This window comes from Cydia pomonella, chromosome 7 (genome assembly GCF_033807575.1).
Source record: "Cydia pomonella isolate Wapato2018A chromosome 7, ilCydPomo1, whole genome shotgun sequence".
In the NCBI taxonomy this organism is placed as follows: Eukaryota; Metazoa; Arthropoda; class Insecta; order Lepidoptera; family Tortricidae; genus Cydia; species Cydia pomonella.
In genome coordinates, this window is record NC_084709.1 from 7,673,712 (window position 1) to 7,694,561 (window position 20,850).

At 38.0% G+C, this 20,850-nt stretch overlaps 1 protein-coding gene across 1 annotated transcript; it reads left to right on the forward strand.

Moving 5' to 3' along the window:
- Positions 1 to 7,374: 7,374 nt before the first annotated feature.
- LOC133519726 (zinc finger matrin-type protein 2) lies at positions 7,375 to 13,384 on the forward strand. The gene is made up of 4 exons (XM_061853787.1): positions 7,375 to 7,628; positions 8,648 to 8,889; positions 9,574 to 9,726; positions 11,182 to 13,384. Exons 1-4 carry the CDS (start codon positions 7,514 to 7,516, stop codon positions 11,269 to 11,271), a joined length of 600 nt encoding a protein of 199 aa, XP_061709771.1. The 5' UTR covers positions 7,375 to 7,513; the 3' UTR covers positions 11,272 to 13,384.
- The last annotated feature ends 7,466 nt before the right edge of the window (positions 13,385 to 20,850 follow it).

Sequence of the window (20,850 nt, forward strand, 5' to 3'; positions counted from 1 at the left end):
TACCTATATATTTAAAAGTTTCATCAAAGCCTTTGTAATAATAAATCATCAACAACAATATTCCATTAGCCGACGGAAAGATATTGAATAAAGACACCGAAAGGGAAACATCAATCAAGCAGTGACACGTGAACTTTTCATTGTAACTAAGTAACATCTCCATTTTTATTTTATTTTATTTTATTTATTTAACACAGTGCAAGCTTACAGTACTACACCAATTCGCTTACACACTAGAAAAATAGATGTCAGGAAAATAAAAACATACAAACAGATAACATGTCAAGAAAAATAAAATTTACATAGTCAGTCAATTAAATAATTACAATATTTAGCATATACAAAATGTCAAGGAAGATCAAATTTACAAATTCAGCCAATTAATTACAATAATTCAAATTCAAAAAGTGTCTAGCAGTATTGCATAGGTACGCTAAACTATTGGCAAACATGTCGGCATCTGCGTACTGAGCGAGCATTGAATGCAGGCTCGATAGAGCGCGTGAGGTAGGAGCGTGCCTCGCATAGCATGTGCGAGCAGAAGGCCGCTGCAACAGGCATGGCCGGCGGCGTGGTGTTACTGCCCCGTCCACATCCTGGGGTATCCTCTTAGGAACTATCAATCCCATCTTCTCCAACACCTCGGGACTGTCGACTCGATGGTGAACGATCGAGAGATAGTGAACTAGGAGTAAGAACTTCCTCCTTAGTTCAAGTGTCTCCAGCCCGACCATCCCCGAGACAAAGATGGAGGGATAGAGATACGGATAGTACCCATAGGCTTTTTTATATAACCAACGAGCAAATTTGCGCTGTATTCTCTCCAACATTAGAGAATACTTGTCCTCATAAGGATCCCAAACAATGGCACCATACTCTAATTTGCTGCGCACATATGCGTTATATAAAACTTTAGCCACTCCAACATGAAACTGTTTACATATCCGCATAACAAACCCTAATGTTTTACTCGCCTGCTTACTAATATTAATGACATGTGTGTGAAAGTCAAATCTATCAACAAGAACTAAGCCCAAGTCGCGGATTTCACTAACTCTTTCCAAGGTGGCATCGGCTAAACTATATTGAGTTAGGAGTGGCGAACGTTTGCGTGAGAAAGTTATCACCTTACACTTGTTCACATTAAAAGGTAGCCGATTTAACACACTCCACTCAGCTGCAGCATCAATATCAGCCTGCAATCTCGCACTGTCAGCCATACTACTGATACCTAGGAACAGCTTAAGGTCATCAGCAAAAAGAAGGCATTTAGTGCTGCGAGTTACATCAGGCAAATCATTAATCATAAGGAGAAACAGCGTAGGCCCTAGAGTACTGCCCTGACTTACTCCAGACCGGGTGTAGTAATCGCTTGATTCAAAACCGCTCACCCTGACATACTGTTGCCGGTTGGACATGTAACTAGCGAAAAAATTTAAAAGTTTTGGCGTAAACCCAGTTAGCGCTAGTTTCCCCAACAGAATGTCGTTGTCGACCAGGTCGAAGGCCTTCCTGAAATCGAAGTACGCAGCATCTACCTGGCGTCCCTCATCCATCTCTTTACAGACATAGTCAGCGAGAGCCACGAGATTAGTTGTTGTAGACCGGGACTTACGGAAGCCGTGCTGGCTAGGGTGCAGACGATCAGTCACCTGACGACTTATGTGGCGATTAAGTATCGTTTCGAAGACTTTCCCGAACACTGGTAGAACTGCTATAGGTCTATAAGAGGTAACTTCAGTGTCCGGTCCTCCCTTAGGAACTGGCGTAACTCTTGTAGTTTTCCAACAATTTGGATAAATGGACTGATTTAACGAAAGGTTGTACAAGTGCAACAAAGGAGCTTTTAAGGCAGAGGCACAATCTTTAGCCAAAAATACAGGGATACCATCTGGCCCTCCAGATGAGCGAGGTTTAAGGCTCCTAATAGCCATCATGAAGTCAGTCTCACAAACGAAGGGAATTGAGATCGACCTTGAGTCGCTTGAGGAATAAGCCACACGTGCCGCCGCTGCAGCGTCTAGGCACGGCTTGTCCTGTTGGAACACTGAGCTGAAGTATTTAGCGAAGGCATCCGCAGCACCCTGTCCACTCACCATCTCCCCGTCAAACCGAAAAGAATCATCACCATGCTGTCGTTCCCTTTTCTTGTCCTTGACGTAATCCCAAAACTTTGCTGGACAATTCACAATACTATTTTTGAGATTAATTATGTGTTGCTTATAAGTTTTATCAATTAAATACTTCTATCAATTTACCTACTTATCAATCAATTATTTGAAAATATATAAATAGTAGGATGTCTTAGGGGGTCGATTCTAATATAACCTCGTAGGGCCCAATTGGCATTATAATGCACACTCTATTTTAATCGAATTAGAACCTTTCAGAAACCAAATAAAGTAGCATTTATTTTGTTCCAATACCTTCTCAAAGAAACAATTCATCCCAATTTACTATAAAACAAGGTTCAAATTAAAAATAGGAAAATTTTGCCTTACGGCGGCCTTACGAAGTTTAGATTGTTTGTTGTTTTGATCTTGTAATGATACGGCGAGGCAACCACTTGCTCAAAGAAACAACATGCTCATCATTGCCTACCATGCACAACATAGACTGAATTAAGAGAGAAGAATAGCTTTGCGATCCTAACGAAATAACGGTACTTTTTCCATGAAATTTCCATTACGGGAGAAATTTTGATGTCGATCGCTTCAGCATTTCCGAAAAAAAACAATTTTGTAGCAAATTTTGAAAAATGGAATGGCTATAAAAACCTAGTTTTTCACTGTGTCTGTGGACGAATACTTCCCTCTTAATAAACATTGATGCTTTACAAAACAATGATCTTTATCTAATTCCTAATAGTAGTGGCCATTCTTTCATTATTAGTAATTGTATATAAGCAGCTGTAATGTAAAGCATCAAGGGCAAGGGCAGTCAATGTTGAGCAATACGTTAACGGTGCTTGATGACACGACTTATCACGTGCGCGCGCGGGGACCAATAGCGTGATTCAGCGTCATGGTCGTATCAAATCCTAGCAAAATGATAAATTAGGATCGGCTTCTTGGATAGGTATCGATCTATGTACATATGTATCTGCTGTAGTGGAAATCAGTGTTTATAAATCACAACAACGCCTTTAAGAACTTTACGAGCAATATAACATCTATTTACATTTAATATTCCCGTTCGTACCCTAAAACTACTATAAAACGTTTACATCGCGGATTTGTAGCGAACTAGCTGTTACTCGTTCTATTTTATTTTATTGCGAACGGATATAAATTACTTTATATGGACACTTTGTTAGTAAAATGTTAACTGTGTAGAAACATTAACGGAAGAATACTATCTAGCATTTTATAGGGTTATTTTATATGGGTACTAGCATTTATACTTAAGGTGCAGCGCGTTAACCCAGGAGTTTTTTTTAAATCGTAGCGTTTTTCTTTTAGAACATAATACGGCCATAAGATATGTGGTTCCCACGGGTAAAGGTACCTTATGGCGGTTGGCCCTTATAGCGTATAGCAGCGTATTCGTATAGGAGCGATGTGAATAACAGGTTAAGCGCCAACCGCCATAAGGTACCTTTTCCGTAGAACGTAACACGTAGTGATTATATGCTCTTTGGAACGTAACATTTTTACGCAGAACATTTATAATAACCGTATCTTCAATGAAGAACCCTTCTTCATCATTTATATTACATAAAATACTTTGTATAGGTTTCTGTAAACGTAGCACCTGAAAAAATCATATTTCCTAAATAGGTAAAAATAACAGAATAACAATACTTAATGTTCCGAAAATTTCAGATTTTTATTTTTTCTTCCACATGAGTTTTTTGACAGTCATCAAAATTCTCAATTTCCACAACTACTTTTTTAAATGAAGATGAGCAATGGGACGGCGATAAAATTTATTTACCAGTATAAGAAGCGCAAGAACATGGCAAGAACATTATATTTTAGAAAAAAAAATTCTTGATGTGCTACAGGGTTGCCACAGAAAATAGTTAAAAATCGTAAAAATGGACCGAAAGCGTGAACATTTTAGATGGCCACCACTCTGTTTGTAGTTGGTTTAGCTAACTTTTGTCATACAATATAAAATACTCATTTCACACCTAATGAAATAAAGAAAGATTTATTTGGTTACCTGTTCTAAATCAAAAGTTAGACTACATTATGTACAAGTAGGAATCTGACCCGATTTTTTCCTTCGAATGGACAGTGCTCTGAAATTAAAAGATAAAAAAAAAATGGTGGTTGTCTAACTCTTCTGGTATCAAAAAGTTATCCTCAATTTTTTTCAATTAAATCAAAATTCATGCGGCGCACCTTTTATTTCAAATTCGTCGAAATCAGATGGAATGGCTCTAATAGTTTTCATTGAAAGTACTTGTTAAGTATTTTTTGGACCCATGATTCAAATGTTAGAGGGTTGCCAATTGTTTCCTAAAATTTTCATTTTATCAAAAAAATTTTGTTGAAGACCCGTATTATTTTTAAAAGACCCATCCAACTATGCGCTTCATCCAATGATGAATTAATATATCATTATTACGCCTGACTGAATGACTTGTAAAGCTTTTTTATGCAATTAATTAAACTACCTACCTACCCACAATACATACACTTTTATTATTTGTTTTAATAGTAAGTACTTAATAAATAGGTAGTTACACTAGTTACGTAAGCAAAATCTCAAACAAACACTATATTCAACGGCACGATAATGTTTATATATGAAAATTGCTCTGCACCGCAATTCTTCTTCAAAGAAACCTCGACGACAAAGCTAATAGTTTTTACCTAGCTTGGAGCAAAATGGCTTATTTCTAGTCGGTGGAGGTCGCAATCGATAGCCTGGCCGTATAACGAAGTCATCTAAATGCGCTGTAGACTGTAGTAGTAATTTTGTAAGAATTTGCCTCTTTTTTCTTCTATCAATTTCGAATCAATTTCCATAATATGTATATTCTTAATCTAAATGCTACAAGTGATCTATAGATACATAAGGATCTTTATACTTAGTTTTTAAGGTTCCATACCGGAACCCGTAAGCATACATTATACGTCCGTCCGTCTTTCATCAGCGGACTCTATCTCGAGAAGTCAGGTACGATGCCCTCAGGCAGTGGCGGATTAACCGAACAGCAGAAAAAGCATATGCTAAGGGCCCCGCGCCTAGGGGGGCCCCGCGCTCCGACCCTGACCATGCGATTTCGGCACGCGGAACCGGCCAAGTTCAAAAAGTAGAACTCGCACTCCGCGGATCCTGTACCACCACATTTTATTTACAATGTATTTTTTTTCGTAAGTCAGTAACAATATTGATCAATTATTATTATTTGTTATTATCCTGTCTATTTTTCTTTATGACGATACCAAATTTAAAGAATTTTTTGGCTTACGCAAAGACCAAGAGCAGAGTTTAGCATAAAACTGAAGATGCAGAGTGTCTCAAAACTTTGGTGCATGGCTAAGCTGCAGGAAACAGCAGAGCTCGGAAACGAACAAAAGAAGATACTGTGTTTAAAAACATATTAGTGAAAAGCAAGGAAGGATGATTTATTTATATTACTATTTTAAATAACAAATTGCACCTTACAACTAATGCCTAATGATGATCATTGATCAGCTTTGAGCCCGTAGTAGGCCAAATGACGCGCTCCTCTGCGGCTCGCCGGACGCCCAAAATATGATACATATGATCTATACCCAAAGCATCCCAGCAAGTCGCACTTTCGAGCAAGAACTAAGGCCGAGCAGCAGGCGCGCCGAGATCACATTGGTTCAATTCCAAACTCTGTTCTCCTACAATTCAGCCTTTGCATGGTGGCGCGCCGCGATAGAACGCTTCGGGTCTCCGCCCTTAAACGGAGCTCGGCCTACGGCCTCGTTCACACTATGGCATTGGTTTCATTCTAGGCTCTGCTTTCCTTGCAAACTATTTTTTTGACCATTTGTCAAAATTTGGCAAAATCGACCTGATCTGATGATGAAAGCCGAAGGTAAGGAGGAAGAAAGGAACTGTGATAAAATTAAAAAAGGCCAAACGGGGGCTATTTGTAAGTATCATTTACATAACATTACAAGCATAACCTTTGCAGCGCTTTGTACGTCTTTTTAGTAAGAAGAGAAGATTTTTTGTAATAACCCAAAAGCGACTAAACCGATCATTTTCGCTACAGTTTTCATCTAAAGTATTTACTAAGCTTTTGTTTCACGATTTTTTTTTTCATATTTTTTGGGCCCATGGTTCACATATTTTTTTCTTACAGAGCGATTATTTCCGAAAATAATAACTTTATAAAAAAAGATTTTTGGAGACCGTTATTCGTTTTGAAAGACCTCATCCAACCATACGCCACACTATGACACTATCATCAAAGCAAAAAAAATCAAATTAAAAACATTTTGTATGGGAGGTACCCTAATTTATTTTTATAGTTTTTATTTTACCCGTTCTGTCGCAATGCATGATTTATGTATCCAAGCCAAATTACAACTATCTAGTACTAAAGTAACGGAGCAAACCCTCGGACAGACGGACATGGCGAAACTACTTAAAGCCCGACCAGAAATATATGATCATTGTCAAAAGGGTGCTGTTATTCTCTTGTATAGGGAGACAGTTCAGTTAAGTATGGAATTTTTTGTTAATGAAATTCTGCAATATGGCGCGTGATCATATATTACTGGTCAGACTTTATATAAGAGTTTCTAGGTGACTACGAAACCCTAAAACATACATTCCATAAAATGTTAAAAACTAATCGAGAACGAGTCGAAAAAAATTAAGACACCGTAAAAACTTTGTGATGGTACTGAATCCTCGGGGTGCGAGTCCGACTCGGACTTAATCTTTTTTTTTTCAAACCAGGGGGCCCCGCGAGCTATTGTGCTAAGGGCCCCGCGCCTTCCGCCCCTGCCCTCAGGGCGCGAGTCTGTCTCGCATTTGGCCAGTCGTTTGCAGAATCACACTATTGTTGACTGAAGCGTTTGACTCAACGAACGTATTTTTCACTTTTACATTTTCTAAGCTTAACGCGAGTTCTACAGCCAAAGAGTAAATTAAGTATATATTCTTCAGCTCACAGAACCACTAGTTAACTACCCAACTTAAAGTACCACAACTTTACTATAGTCTACGTTTGGTGTACATGTTCAATCCGTAATTAATTAGGTATATATTGACCAATGTTCTCTTCGGTTGTTTCTGTTCGGGGTTATTTCTTCCATAGAACTACGGTTTTCAATTAAAAGTCACACCAAATTTCGATATTCAAAGTTCGCATTTAATATTTGGAGTAATTAAAATTTACTACTGGCAACTCACAAACGTCAAACAAACGTCACACTGTTCTTATTTATCTTATCTGTGATGCAACCATTTGAACCAAAACCTTGTTTTGTTGTGATATTTTATGTATCATTGCTCTAGATACTTCCAATTATAATCCGTGGTAGTTTATTCCCAAGGTAAACAGAGCTTCAAGATGAGTATGAGACCTGACGATCACCGTAGAAAGTGGGACAAGGATGAGTTCGAGAAGATCGCTTCAGAAAGGTTGAAAGCGGAGTTAGAAGAAGAGGAGCGTTCTAAAAAGAAAGGTAATGTAACTTATGTTATCTTTAATAACACTGGTATTGGTTATGTTTAGAAACACTTTGTAGACCTACAAATGTATATGGCGGACTGAAAAAAACCACTGTCCACAATTCCCACGACTGCTTCACGTTTTAAGGCTTTAGCAAATCATATCATGACTTTGTTTCTTTTTACACCCATTTGCACCCATATTTTGCCTCTGTCCTCTGTATACAATATAGTCTTGTTGGCAACCACGAAGTTTAATAACAATCAGACTCATAATATGGAACCAGAAGGGACACCATGGGAATTCCATAACAAACAGTGTTGAGTTGAGCTCACCTAAATTATCTCAAATATGTATCAGTTTGTGACTGTGCTTATACCGTGTATCTTTAGGTATTTAAATAAAAGTAAACAAAATCTACCCTCAAATGGCTGCTTGAGCCAGTTGAGGGTAGATGAAAACATTACATGATTAAATAATGTAAGTTAAAGTCAGGTCGTTCAGTGACAGATCCAGGCGGTTTTGTATTTAGTTGGTTAACCAAGAAATGTTTTAATTACCTTGAAAATGTACAAAATTTTTTGTTTACTTTTATTTAAATACTTAAACATACAGAGTATAGAATGGTATAATCTGCAATTTAATTTGTATAATTATGTCACATTTTTTAAAAGGGTTTCCACGGAAGACCTGCATCAAGGTATCCAAAAGGTACTTTAACACCAATCTAAGTGGAAACCTTTTTAGTGACATTTCAAAGTGTGTTGGTGACATGTTTTTGTTATATTTTTCTTGTTTAACAATCCTGAATAAATGTTATTCTTATTTAATAAGATCTAATCTCATTTTTTAAATTCTTTGGTTATATATGTTTACACAGAAAGTACAGAAGTTAGACAGAAAAGATCCTATAAAATGCTAAGAAATTATGTCATTGATTTATGGCACATTTTTTTTTATTACTATAAAATATTAGTTACCTATTGCACTATTCATGCAAAAAGTCTTTAGCTGTGAATGTCCAATTTTCAGCACCTCCAGTAAAAAGAGAGCTCCTCAAGCAGCGTGAATACAAAGTAGACTTGGACTCAAAATTGGGCAAGAGTGTTGTCATTACAAAGAATACCCCCACCTCCCAGTCGGGTGGCTACTACTGCAATGTCTGCGACTGTGTGGTTAAGGACTCCATCAACTTCCTGGACCACATCAATGGCAAGAAGCATCAGCGGAATCTTGGCATGTCCATGAAGATCGAGAGGAGCTCACTGGAGCAGGTAATTTATAATGAACCACACAACACTCACCGTTTCTCAGATTCCTGATGTATCTAATTCGCAAAACATCCTTTCCTGGACCTATCTGGCACTTGTCTTCTTACCTACCTCCTTACAAGTTTACTTATTCATATATTAGTTGATTACGCTGTCCATAAACACAACACACGTAACATAGTATTCTTATTGTCACATAACATGGCTGCTCAAGTATCATTAGATCAGCATTTCCCAAACTATGGGTCGCAACCCATTGGTGGGTCACCAGCGAATATTGAGTGGGCCCTGAAACTACTAGGGAATCTGAGTGTTACAAATAATAATATTTTATGCCCCCTTTTTAGAGGCGGTCAAGAGGTAGGTCCCAAATTGACAGTTTTTGTTAGGTAGGTTGGAGCCCAGTCAACTTTGGGAACCACTGCATTAGATAATGTACTTTAATTATTTATTTCATTACAAAGTATAGATGTAACTGTTATATCATTTTACAGGCAAAATCTAGTCATGTGGTAAAATCATTTTATATTTGATGCTGTAGATTTCAGCCTATTATATGTTTTTCTTTGATGCTAACTAGAAAAGGTTAGATAAGACTAACAGATGTTTGTGCATAATATTGTTGTGTTCTGACTCAAGAAGCCAAAATAAGTCAAATCACCACTTTTTCATTATTTTACATTTCAGGTGAAAGCAAGATTTGCAAGCAACAAACGTAAACTAGAAGAGAGGATCCGGGAATACGAACTGGACAGCCGGCTGCGCGAGGCGGCTGAGGAGGAGGCGCGAGTTAAAGAGCTACGCCGCGAGCGCCGCCGTGACAAGAAGCGCAAGCTGCAGGTAGATAACCTCTTTATACAAGCTTTATTTAGCTTGCCGTCACAGAAGAAATTCGGGAGAGCACATGGGAAATCCAAAGCCTACCTGACAAATCCAGACTGGTTTTGTAGAAGTACCCTCCTATTTCAATACACTACTAACACTAAGTTTCACTGTTTATTGGTAGTTCACTAACACTATTTAATTGTCCATTACAAGGTCCCTACGCTCTATCATATATCTATACTAAAGCTAACTATCACCGTCTACCGATCTTGGTTTGAATCTTCAGTCTGTTCATAATCAGACTCTGACAGACTCTCATAGGAATCTATGGCTAATCTCTTGGCTTCCATGTTTTGTGGGAATGAAGGTGATCTTGTTCGTTTATTCATTGGCGGTATGCATTCTTAGCTCTGGTTAAACCTATAATCCTGAGGCCCAGAAACCCCTATGATATCAGCCCTCTGTGAGTTCGGTTCCGTGTCATGTATAACTTCACGACGAGTATCTTCTGATGTATTCTGGCGGATATCTCTCGCTTCTCCCCCATGACTTTGTATCAGATTAATATGTATTTTCATCAGCTTCCCGTTCCATCTTATTATATACCTACAAATGCCTTGTCTGTTCTCTATGACTCCTTTCAACCAGCGTGGCCCTGAACTGTAATTCCGGAAATACACTGTCTGTCCCGTTTGAAATGAAATTAAACAAATAAACAATTTCAATTATTTTTACTAGAAAAATGAAACTTGCAACAAATTAATTAAAACTCAAATTAAACAATAAAATTAAAAATTGAAAACTAAGTACATTAATACAGGGGTGTTTACGGCCCATTACGGGGTCAAAGGAGTTTTGGCCAGGATGGGACACTCCGACAACACCGATTGTCGAATGTGTGGCGAAGAGGAAGAGACAGTAACACACCTAATGTGTGAATGTCACGCCCTCGCCAGACAAAGAATGAAGGACTTTGGAGCAGGCTATCTGGAACCAAAGGAATTTAAAAGGCTACCCATAAGCTCCATCATCTGGCACAAGGAAATGGTCAAAAAAGCTCTTGAGTAGCTGACGGATCTTTCCTTAGGGGGCAACTACACAAAAGATCCCTATGGGTCGAAGTGTATCCGCAAGGGCCCCCGAAAGTTATAAGATAAGTACAACGAGGGGTGTTCCAAATGTTTCTTAGACAATATTATGAGTATTGTTTTTTTTTTTTTGCAATGTGCTGTGAACGGTTCTAAGATGGCTTCACTTTTAAATTTTTATAATAAATCATATTCATTCAAAGGCGGATCAAATGATCGCGAGGTATCTGTTTGGAATAAACTGATCCCACCAAAAACATTTTGACTGCTAATTTGCTGGGGTACAAAAAAAATCCGCCTGTAGTCTCAGGTCTGGGTAGATAGAGGGGTGCTTTTCAAGTTTCATAGAAATTGTATTTGATCAAAGATATTTTAATTACAGGAGGGTGACGAGCCAGAGGAGGAGACCCCCGCGCAGTCCGAGCTCGCCCAGATCATGGGCTTCTCCGGCTTTGGCGGATCTAAGAAATAGTGCCAACACATGCTAAAAAATATACACTAACACACACAGACTTTGCTTTGCAGTTAAATACCGCGAATCGCCGTGTACACTCCATCTGATATTTCAGTGATGTGTCATAAAATTGATGTCATAACAACTCAGAGTATAGCGACTGAAGGACCGTAGGTGCGATGCACACGTCTTCCGCCTCTTTCTATACCTGTTTCCTAAAATCAGGCGCGGATTTGTTACTCTCTGTAACATTTGTAATCAAAGATTTATCGATTATACCAGATGTATAAAGGCGAAGACAAATCCGTGATTCGAATTTGTTAGTTAATGTAGATGGTACTGTACAGCTCGTACATTATGCGGTAACTCTAGTTGTCAAAAATGGACGTTTGACGTTGACATTTATTTTATTCGCTACCAAAAAAAATATCACCGTACAGTGCCATCTTCTTAGCAGTTAAACTCGAGGGCTGGTTATTCTCAGAAAATGTGTCTACGGTCTAATTGCCGCGACCCATACTAAATGTATGAAAAGAGTCGTGGCAATTGGACGCAACTCACGCAACCGCAAACATATTACGAGTATACATTTTTGACTATAATAATATAACCAATCAAACCTGCAGCGTTATGTTGTCTGGACAATGTCCATCCAAAGCTAGATATTTTACAATATTGTAATAATATAACTACCTACAAACTCCACCAACTACACCACGTAAGGTATAAACATTAAACCCCTTATTAATAAACGTTTACTAAAGTTACGATGCCGCTAATAATCGTTTGGCCCTTTCCGACGTATTAGTATGATGGAAAGGGACAAACGATTATTAGCGGCATCGTAACTTTAGTACACGTTTATGAATAAGGGGGTAATTGTGTCATTATTTCCCAAAAGGTACAACTTTCGAAGTATGGAGTTATTGATAGTTCCTAAAACTGCATAAAATTATCTAAAGAAATTATTTAAGAATGGAAACCGCTTTAGGACGATCACCGGTTTCCCTTTCACGCAGCGGCAAGTCAGGAGGAATGAAATACTTTTTTTTACGGCGGTGCTAGTAATTGATTTGTAACAATAATCGCTACTTATATTCCGACCACTTACAAAACCGTCAATATCTCGGAAACTAGAATTTATAAAGTTGTACCTTTTTCTAAACTCCATCACAATTTGCCTTTATTACCTTCCATGGCCTTCAAAATATTAACTTTATCATAAAGCGGTGGATTTTTTTATAAATATTATTGTGGATCTTAGAATTTACATAATAGCTATAATTGTAGCTTTAATTATATTGAGTAATTTAAAAAGTTGTTTTATTTCTGTTGAATAAACATGATTAACTTAATAATGGTGATAATTAATGATGTAATCAGCCGGGCTCTGGAGCCGGCCAACTTTCCTTGCGTTTGGAACCTCCAAGGTTGTGCCGCACAGGTGAGAAGATGCTTGATGGTCTGACGTGTTCTGACATTGGTTCCATGGCCGAAGGGTCGTTGTCTCTTGTGGGAAGCAACACATGGGCGTAGGCAGGTACGGGCAGGAGGGGGAGAGCTGAACTCTCCTCCGTAGGCCTCCGGCGATGTCAATTTTTTTTGCCCCCCTAGTTCACTGGCTAGCTACGCCCTTGATGCAACATACGTCAGTACAATTGCGCCGTCCTACTCGAGTCTAACGGCTAGGTCCGCTGCGTTAGCCGCGGAGTATGTGGCCAAAATGAAACATGCCAAGTACTCTGCCCTGGAGTCAATGTACGACGTTGTGCCAGTTGTAGTGGAGACTGCGGGTCCTTGGGCTTTGGAGGCCAAGGAATTCGTTAGAGATTTGGATCGGCGGCTAAGGGACGGGGTGCGACCTTCGGTCCGGACCGTACTTGGTCCAACAGATCTCATTGGCCATCAGCATGGTATAACGCTGCCAGTGTGATGGGGACATTTGAGCCTGGTACTATTTGTGACGGTTATTTTATTTAACTTACATTATTATTTAAAAAATGACGAATTATGTTGCGGACATCGTCATTGGTTTGTTTGGGTCGTATTAGTATGTACGTATAGCAATAAATAATAAAATAATATCATTTTTTTATAATTTATGGCTAAAAATAAAACAAAATTTTACAATTATTTTTTTGTTTATATAAACTATGTAATTTAGTTTCCTTAAACGTACCGTACTAACCGATACCCCGAAGTTAACGGAATTCAATAAAAACACGGTGTATACATTATAGAATATTTCACACGTACATCTGCCAATTCAGCAACTGAGAGCGAAAAATTACTTATCTTCAGAACAGTAAGAGCGTATCTTGAATCTCTGCGCGCTTCGTCATATGAAATAATTGCGGACGACTGTACCCTTGAACCTGAACCACAAAATCGCATGTCATATAATGTTTATTACGTGTCAGTTCCACCGGCGATGACAACTATCCCTCGATTGTGCGGGTGCTTTCATGCGGAACACTGAATCGACAAGGTCACTCGATAGGAGATACATGAATGTTTGCATGTTGCGATTGCGCATACACGGTTTGTAGAGCGGAAATGCTGCTTTATCTCGACATCAGATCAATAGACATCTCCATGGACTGGAATAGTGTATTCCTTTTTGTAACCACCGCCATACATGAGGCGGGGACATATAGGTATAATTTGTATGAATGCCCCTATTCCCATCAGCGCCCGGCAGGGATAAATGGGAATACACCGCTGGAATACATAATCATCATGATTGTATCAGAAACTAGTAAATACTTGTATTAAAATACATATAATCAAGTCGACTGATTTTAGAACTGAAAATTTCTGTAGCGGCGCTGTGCACTTCTTGGGATGGGGAAAAAATGCAACAGGTCACGTGACCGACAGATTGAAAATCCGTAAGACGGACATGTGATGTGACGTGTCGTTGAAATTTATGGATATGTTTTGGATGGAAGTTAATTTTTCTGAGAGATAAACTTTGTAATGTTAAATAATTGTAATAGTTCAGAAGTGTTACATTTTTAATGTAATATAAATTGTCATGTTTGTGTACGATAGCACAATAAATGAATATTGTATTTTACCACATAAATGATAGTACTTTTATACTGATAATTAAAGCAATTCGTGCAAAATTATTCCCTAACCATTCCAAGACGTTAATATTCAAGTTAGATGTTCTTGTGAATAAACTTTCATTCATTTCATTCATTCATTCATTCGCTTCTGCGGCACTCCCGGAGTGCAACCCGTTGTTTTTTTTTAAATATACTACGACGGTGGCAAACAAGCGCAAACTCACGCCTACACGCGCATAAAATTAAATTGAATATACTTATATTTATTTCAAACCCAGAAGTCCATATATGGTTAGTGACATTAACTTTAAAGCTATATTAGTTAGTCATAATGAGTAGGTATTTTTAATTACATGTTTTTATTTTTACACACCTAGGGCCTAGTTGACAAAGGTCAAAGTAGAGCTGACCTACTCCATCCAATGCCACATTATGGGGCAGCTAAATCTCCGCAATCACCTTCAGTATGCTGTTTCGACTTTCCCTTACGCGAACTATTAGCGCCGTGATTTTTTTACGCATATAATCGCGTGAAAATCGTCCGTGTGCGCTTGGGCGAACGTTCCTGATGATGCACTGTCGACCTTTTAAGCTTACAAGAAATTCACTCAATTTCACTGTGTTGTCAAGTTAAGGGCGTCCCTAACGCCAATGACCTTCGATCTGGATCCCTTAGTTTTCTAATGTTTTTGTAGCTTATCATTGAATCTTATCATATTAACAGCAACGGCTTTAAGCAGTATAGTGTCACATATTTACTTCAAAGTTCACTGTCTTCGAGATATTTGGCATCAAAGTTGAACAATTTTAGGCCAAATAAAAACTGGTTTACTGGCCATAACTTTTGTGTTAATTAGTTTAAAATTAAAAGCTCTGACAAGTTTTTAGAGACGTCCAAGACGAACCCAAATGTGTAGATTTCGTACATGTAAAATCCTTCACAGTAATCGAGTAACGAAAAATCCGGCAGACCAGAATGGAGATAAAAGATTATGGCTCCTCTTCACGATGGCCCAGCGCTGGCCCAGCGAGATGGCCATGCGATGGCTGACACGCCACTACACGATGGCGACATTCAGTTGCGATCTATTCGTTTTCCAAGATGGACGTGGAAGTATTATAGCCGCTGCAGCAATTTATTTATACGCCACGTACCAACCTTTTCTTAATCTGCGTAATAATAAAGTAATTAAAAAGAAATGACGTAGAAGATTATGGTGGATGTTATCTATCCATCGCAATAAATAAATAAATAAACTACTTATTATGGGACAGTATTACACAAATTGACTAAGTCCCACGGAAAGCTCAATAAGGTTTGTGTTGTGGGTACTTAGACAACGATATACATATATTATATACATATGTATAAATACTTAAATAGATAGAAGACATCCATGACTCCGGAACGAATATCCATGCTCATCACACGAATAAATGCCCTTACCAGGATTTGAACCCGGGACCATCGGCTTCATAGGCAGGGTCACTACCCACTAGGCCAGACAGGTTGTCACGTAAGTCAATTTAAGAGGAATTCCTAGTTGCGATTTTTCCATACAAACGCTCTCGACTGATTCCTCCCTGGATTTTTAACCTAGAGCAGTGATTTTTTCAAATAAGATCAATATCATCAATATCTGTGCCGCTATGTTTTGCTTTTTTGGATTATTTTATTTTGAAGAAAGATACAGCGCCTCGAAAATCGCAAAAAAGGCTAAATTGAATTGGCTGTAAAAAAAGGCACAGTATACAAATATGACAAAAAATATCCAAAAAATCAAAACATAGCGGCATAGATTATTTCTTCCTCTTGCAATTTCCAAAATTTCATAATGATTAGTTGCGTTTTGGAGGAGGAAACAGTCGAGAGCGAAACCTCGATTTTTGAGTTTTTTGCGAGTGAATTTCGGTCCGAGCTGCAGTTGTCCTTATCGCACGAATTGGAGGCGGAGACAGTTTCTAAATATACGTACACAGAAGGAATAGTGATGGGCATAACATCCTTATTAGGGATTGCAGAACCGGTACTGTTTTAAAGAACCGGGATTTCTCGGTACTTTCGGAACTGGTCTAATTATTTCATTATTTTAAATAAAACGACAGCATTTTGCGATTTGACCACCTTTCGTGTTATAATTTAATAATCACATTTTCTTTTATTACGTAGTAGGCAATTTTTTTTAGAAATATAGTATTTTACATTGCTCACACTTGTGCGTCACAAGTAAAAGATAACTACTTTGATGTTTGCCACTAGATAGCAAATTTAATGAAATTACATTGACGAGGGGATTTATATATAAGTATCGCAGTCGTATTGTATAATCCGCCGTATTACATTACGGCTAGTCGATATCAAAATAAGGGCCATTTTGAAATGCGGCGGTTCAACGATTAAGGTATGTTGGGTAAATACCGGATGCGGGTGAAGAACGTAGGACATTCATTTCCCCCTAATTTGGCTTTATTTTTTAATGTTGGCAAAATTGTGTAAGACGCCATTTCATTGCGCCTCGACTGTCAGTGTCCCCGCGTCGCTCAGGGAGTCGGGCTTGTGCTATGTGCAATCACAGAGAGCAAGGTAAATTTCGCGAATTCTTCCTTCTATCCGATCTTCGCTCTGTAATTTATTTTTCGTATTGTGATGAAACTGTGTTTGTTTTTGTAATTGTGTTAACAGACCTAGCAATGCTGTAGACCGATATCCGATCTTGACCCTTCCAGGTAAAGATCGGACCAGAAACAATCAGATCTTTACCTATTTAAAAAACAGCAGTGATTATCAAACTTTAAATTTTCTTCAATTTACCTACTGACCTTAATTATCACATTTATTGTTTTCTTGATCACACTTTCGTACCATTATTTTTATCCAGTACCACTACCAGCGCGACGGTTACTGACAATGTAATTTTTTTTAATTTCCGCAACCCAAAGGTTGCCTTTTAGCGATAAGACCGCATGTTGTTTACCTGAGCTTATGTGTATGTTTTCTTTTGTATTGTTTTCTTTTATTGAGGTGTGCAATAAAGAGTATTTATATTGTATAGGGATGATGATACATGTTGAAATTTATAACAAAATCGAGTAAAATAGATAGCAAATGAGCAATTTTTCGCAATAAAGTATTTACACATACATAAGGATGCATAAGTAGATGTGCACGCATACATACATTGCTAGTTTCGGATACAAAATAGAGATAGGGCTTCGAAATTAGTTTCCTTAAAATGCTTCAAGAGGGCTCTCTTTTCCTATATATTTACTTTACTCTTTACATACGATCCTTAAATTTTATCAAAAAAAAGATGGTTTATCAACTATATATAATTGCAAAATTAAACCAACGAAATCGCAATTTTAATTATTTTCCATACTTCAAGATGGGCTCTCAGTGACCTTGACCTTTTTAAAGAACTACTTAGTCTTTTTGATTTCTAAGTTTGATTCTTATTTTTTTGGCGACCTTCATTAAAAATGACTGGGCACGATTATTTTTTATTTTGATTTTGTCCCTCCTACTTAAGTTCTTAATATCTTCCAGTACATTCCATTCAATAAACAATACATTTACACTTTCCCTAAACCTGTACAGTTCACGAAATCTTAAATTGTCAAAACTACGCAACGTATCTATTATTTTAGTGGTTTTTTTAATACTTCGGGTAAACCTTACAATAAGAGGTTTCTTAGCACATTGTTTACTTATCAAATTGCCTTATGACATAGGTATCAAAGTTTGAGAGCCACAATTTTACCAATTTTTGTATCCGGGTTAAGATCGGATACAAAAGGGTAGACACCGGACCTATTTCTTTGTGATACCTTATTCTCTTTCCATTAGAAGCAACTTTTTTTCACCATCCAATGTTCTCCCTTGATGGCAAAACACTCGTTACCCTAAAAAAAAGTATGTCTCATCTTTACACAGGTACAAAACTAAAACCGTTCTATATTGAAGATTACCAAAATTCAGGCCGAATCTACGGTTATTATTTAACGATTCGCTACGTACTTCAAGAATCTGTCACGTGTTGAGATCTCGAAAAATCATTTTTTCACGAGTTCTCTCAATTTCAATATTTCAAGGTTTCAATATACATACGTATGCAAAAGCGGCTATAGTTATTAATATTTACAATACTAGTTGATGGAGGGTAGCTTTAGTTTTTTTTTTCCTGCCAACAAACTGTACTGCAGTTTGGCAGATTAGTAGTTTAAGGCTTTTTGTAATCTTCTTTTGATTCAAATAAATTAAATTAAAAAAAAAAATTAGTCCCAAAATTGTCCGGCATTATCCCAACATACTTTACCCAGATTGTCATTGCGATATATACGTTCTTCAATAAGGCGGCCCAAGTTTAGCCCCATCGTACTACAAGTTAAATAGATTGTAGTTTAACCATAGGTATATTTATACCTACTTACAAAATTTCACAACACACCGTGATCACTCCCAACTTACTGATACGGATAGGTACAGTCAAGTGTAAAAATATGGGTGTACACATCTTACTCAAAAATATGTCCCATAGCATCTTATTCCAGTGTAATAAGAGCGTAGTACCATATTTATGAGACGATTCTTTCGATACATATTTTTGGACTTGACTGTACGACGACAACCGAAGCTGAGACATCATTCTTTTTTGCAGTTTTTACCTATATGGTAATTAATATCAATCAATCATTTATTATTTCGTCATCATAGGTGTAAAATACATTTAGTACAGGTGATAGGGTGTTTGGTATTAGGGTGTAATAGATACAGTATAATATAAAAATTTAAACAATATTACGTGGTAACAACAAAAACAACTTGCGTCGGGCGTCGGGAACGGCGCGCAATGAGCGAGCGCACGAGTCTCGCGTCTGTGTGCGCGCACTCACACTTAGATAGCTCCGGCTCCCGCCCACCGCAGCGCGACAGAAACATAGCTTCAAAAATTCGAGATTTGAAAAGTTGCTCAGCTAGGAATTGCTCTTAAATTTGTGCAATAAACTCTTCAAACCTTTGAAACCCTACTAAAAATCATTACTTGTCTCTTCCTTAATGTGCCGCTGTGTAGGTATATATTGTGCATATATATAATTTATGTACATATGTACATATATTTAGATATGTAGGTATCTAATATTAATTTCTTTTATTATTGGTATATTTATTTATTTAAATTGTGAATGTACTGTATATACAGATGTCTGCGTAATGTATAAGTAATTTTCCTAATCCTCTAATTAATTCGTGCACTATTTGTTATAAAAACTTTTTTTAAATATCCTGCTACCTTATTTCTATAGTTTTGGTCTTTATGTTTGGGGTTCCATGTTATGGCTCCTCTACATGATGGCCAAGCGTAGGCCAGTCCAAGGGACGCATTTATGCGTTAGAGGGAGCAAGTGATACTACTATCTCATTCCACCGCATAGCTGCGTCCCTTAGACTGGCCTACCCTGGGCCATCGTGTAGAGGTGCCCTTACGCTTTCTCCCCGATATAACTCTAAAAACTTTATTCTTTCGTGATGCGGCCACATACTCGTCATTTTTAATCAAAATAATACACAGCACGAACGTCCTCACTCGACCGCGATCGAGCACGCACTGAGGGATGGGCTACGTGTAGATGCGGACAGCCATCGCTGGCCCACTGCCTTTGATGTGCGGACAAAAAACCGACACCGCGGCCATCCCATCGCCATCCCGCGCGCCATAAGCCATCCGACACCACTACCCTCTCTACACGCTGGCCCAGCTTAGTGGGCCACTATGATGGTCCATCGTGTAGAGGAGCCACTAAAGAACCGATAGCGGTTTTTCTTAAAATTCTATCTATGTAGGAGTAACGACTCAAAACTAGTCAAAAATCGATGTAAACCGCGGGGAGCCCCTTTTGGGACAAATGGAGGCCAACACAGTGCATTCTTGGTAGGACTGGAAACCTGGTCCACTAGGCTCAGGCAAAGCGCATGTCGCACACCTAGATTGGTAAAGCCACTTACCAAAAAGACCCTGTAGCATAGACAAAAAAAACCCTGTAGGTATTCCTATAAATAAGTACCTTCCATCGTCCATATTGTTTACTGCTGACTATACATAATGGATACATCTATATAGAGGATTACTATAACTAGCTTACATCTAAAATAGGTCTTTACTGATCATATAATTCTTCAAAAAGTTTCACGGGCTGCACAATTTTGCTCCCCTTCTGGCATTCCAAATTATCTTCTAAAAAAATATATAAGGTGAGCTTTTCACATTTCAGCTTTCTATGTCTAAATATCTGAGAACACAGAGTATATCGAGGTGATCCTATACCTAAGTGTTGCGTTATACACAGATGTAGGTCTCAAAAGAAATAGATACCTAAATGTTTCAAATACCGATTTGCTTTTTTTTTTTGCTTGTGTATGATCCACTTTAGTCTTCCCCAAATACGGTAAAACGCCGAAATAAAGGTATAATAAATAATTGCTATTTGTTTTCAGATCACTACATTTAGCACTTATCGCTGTCGG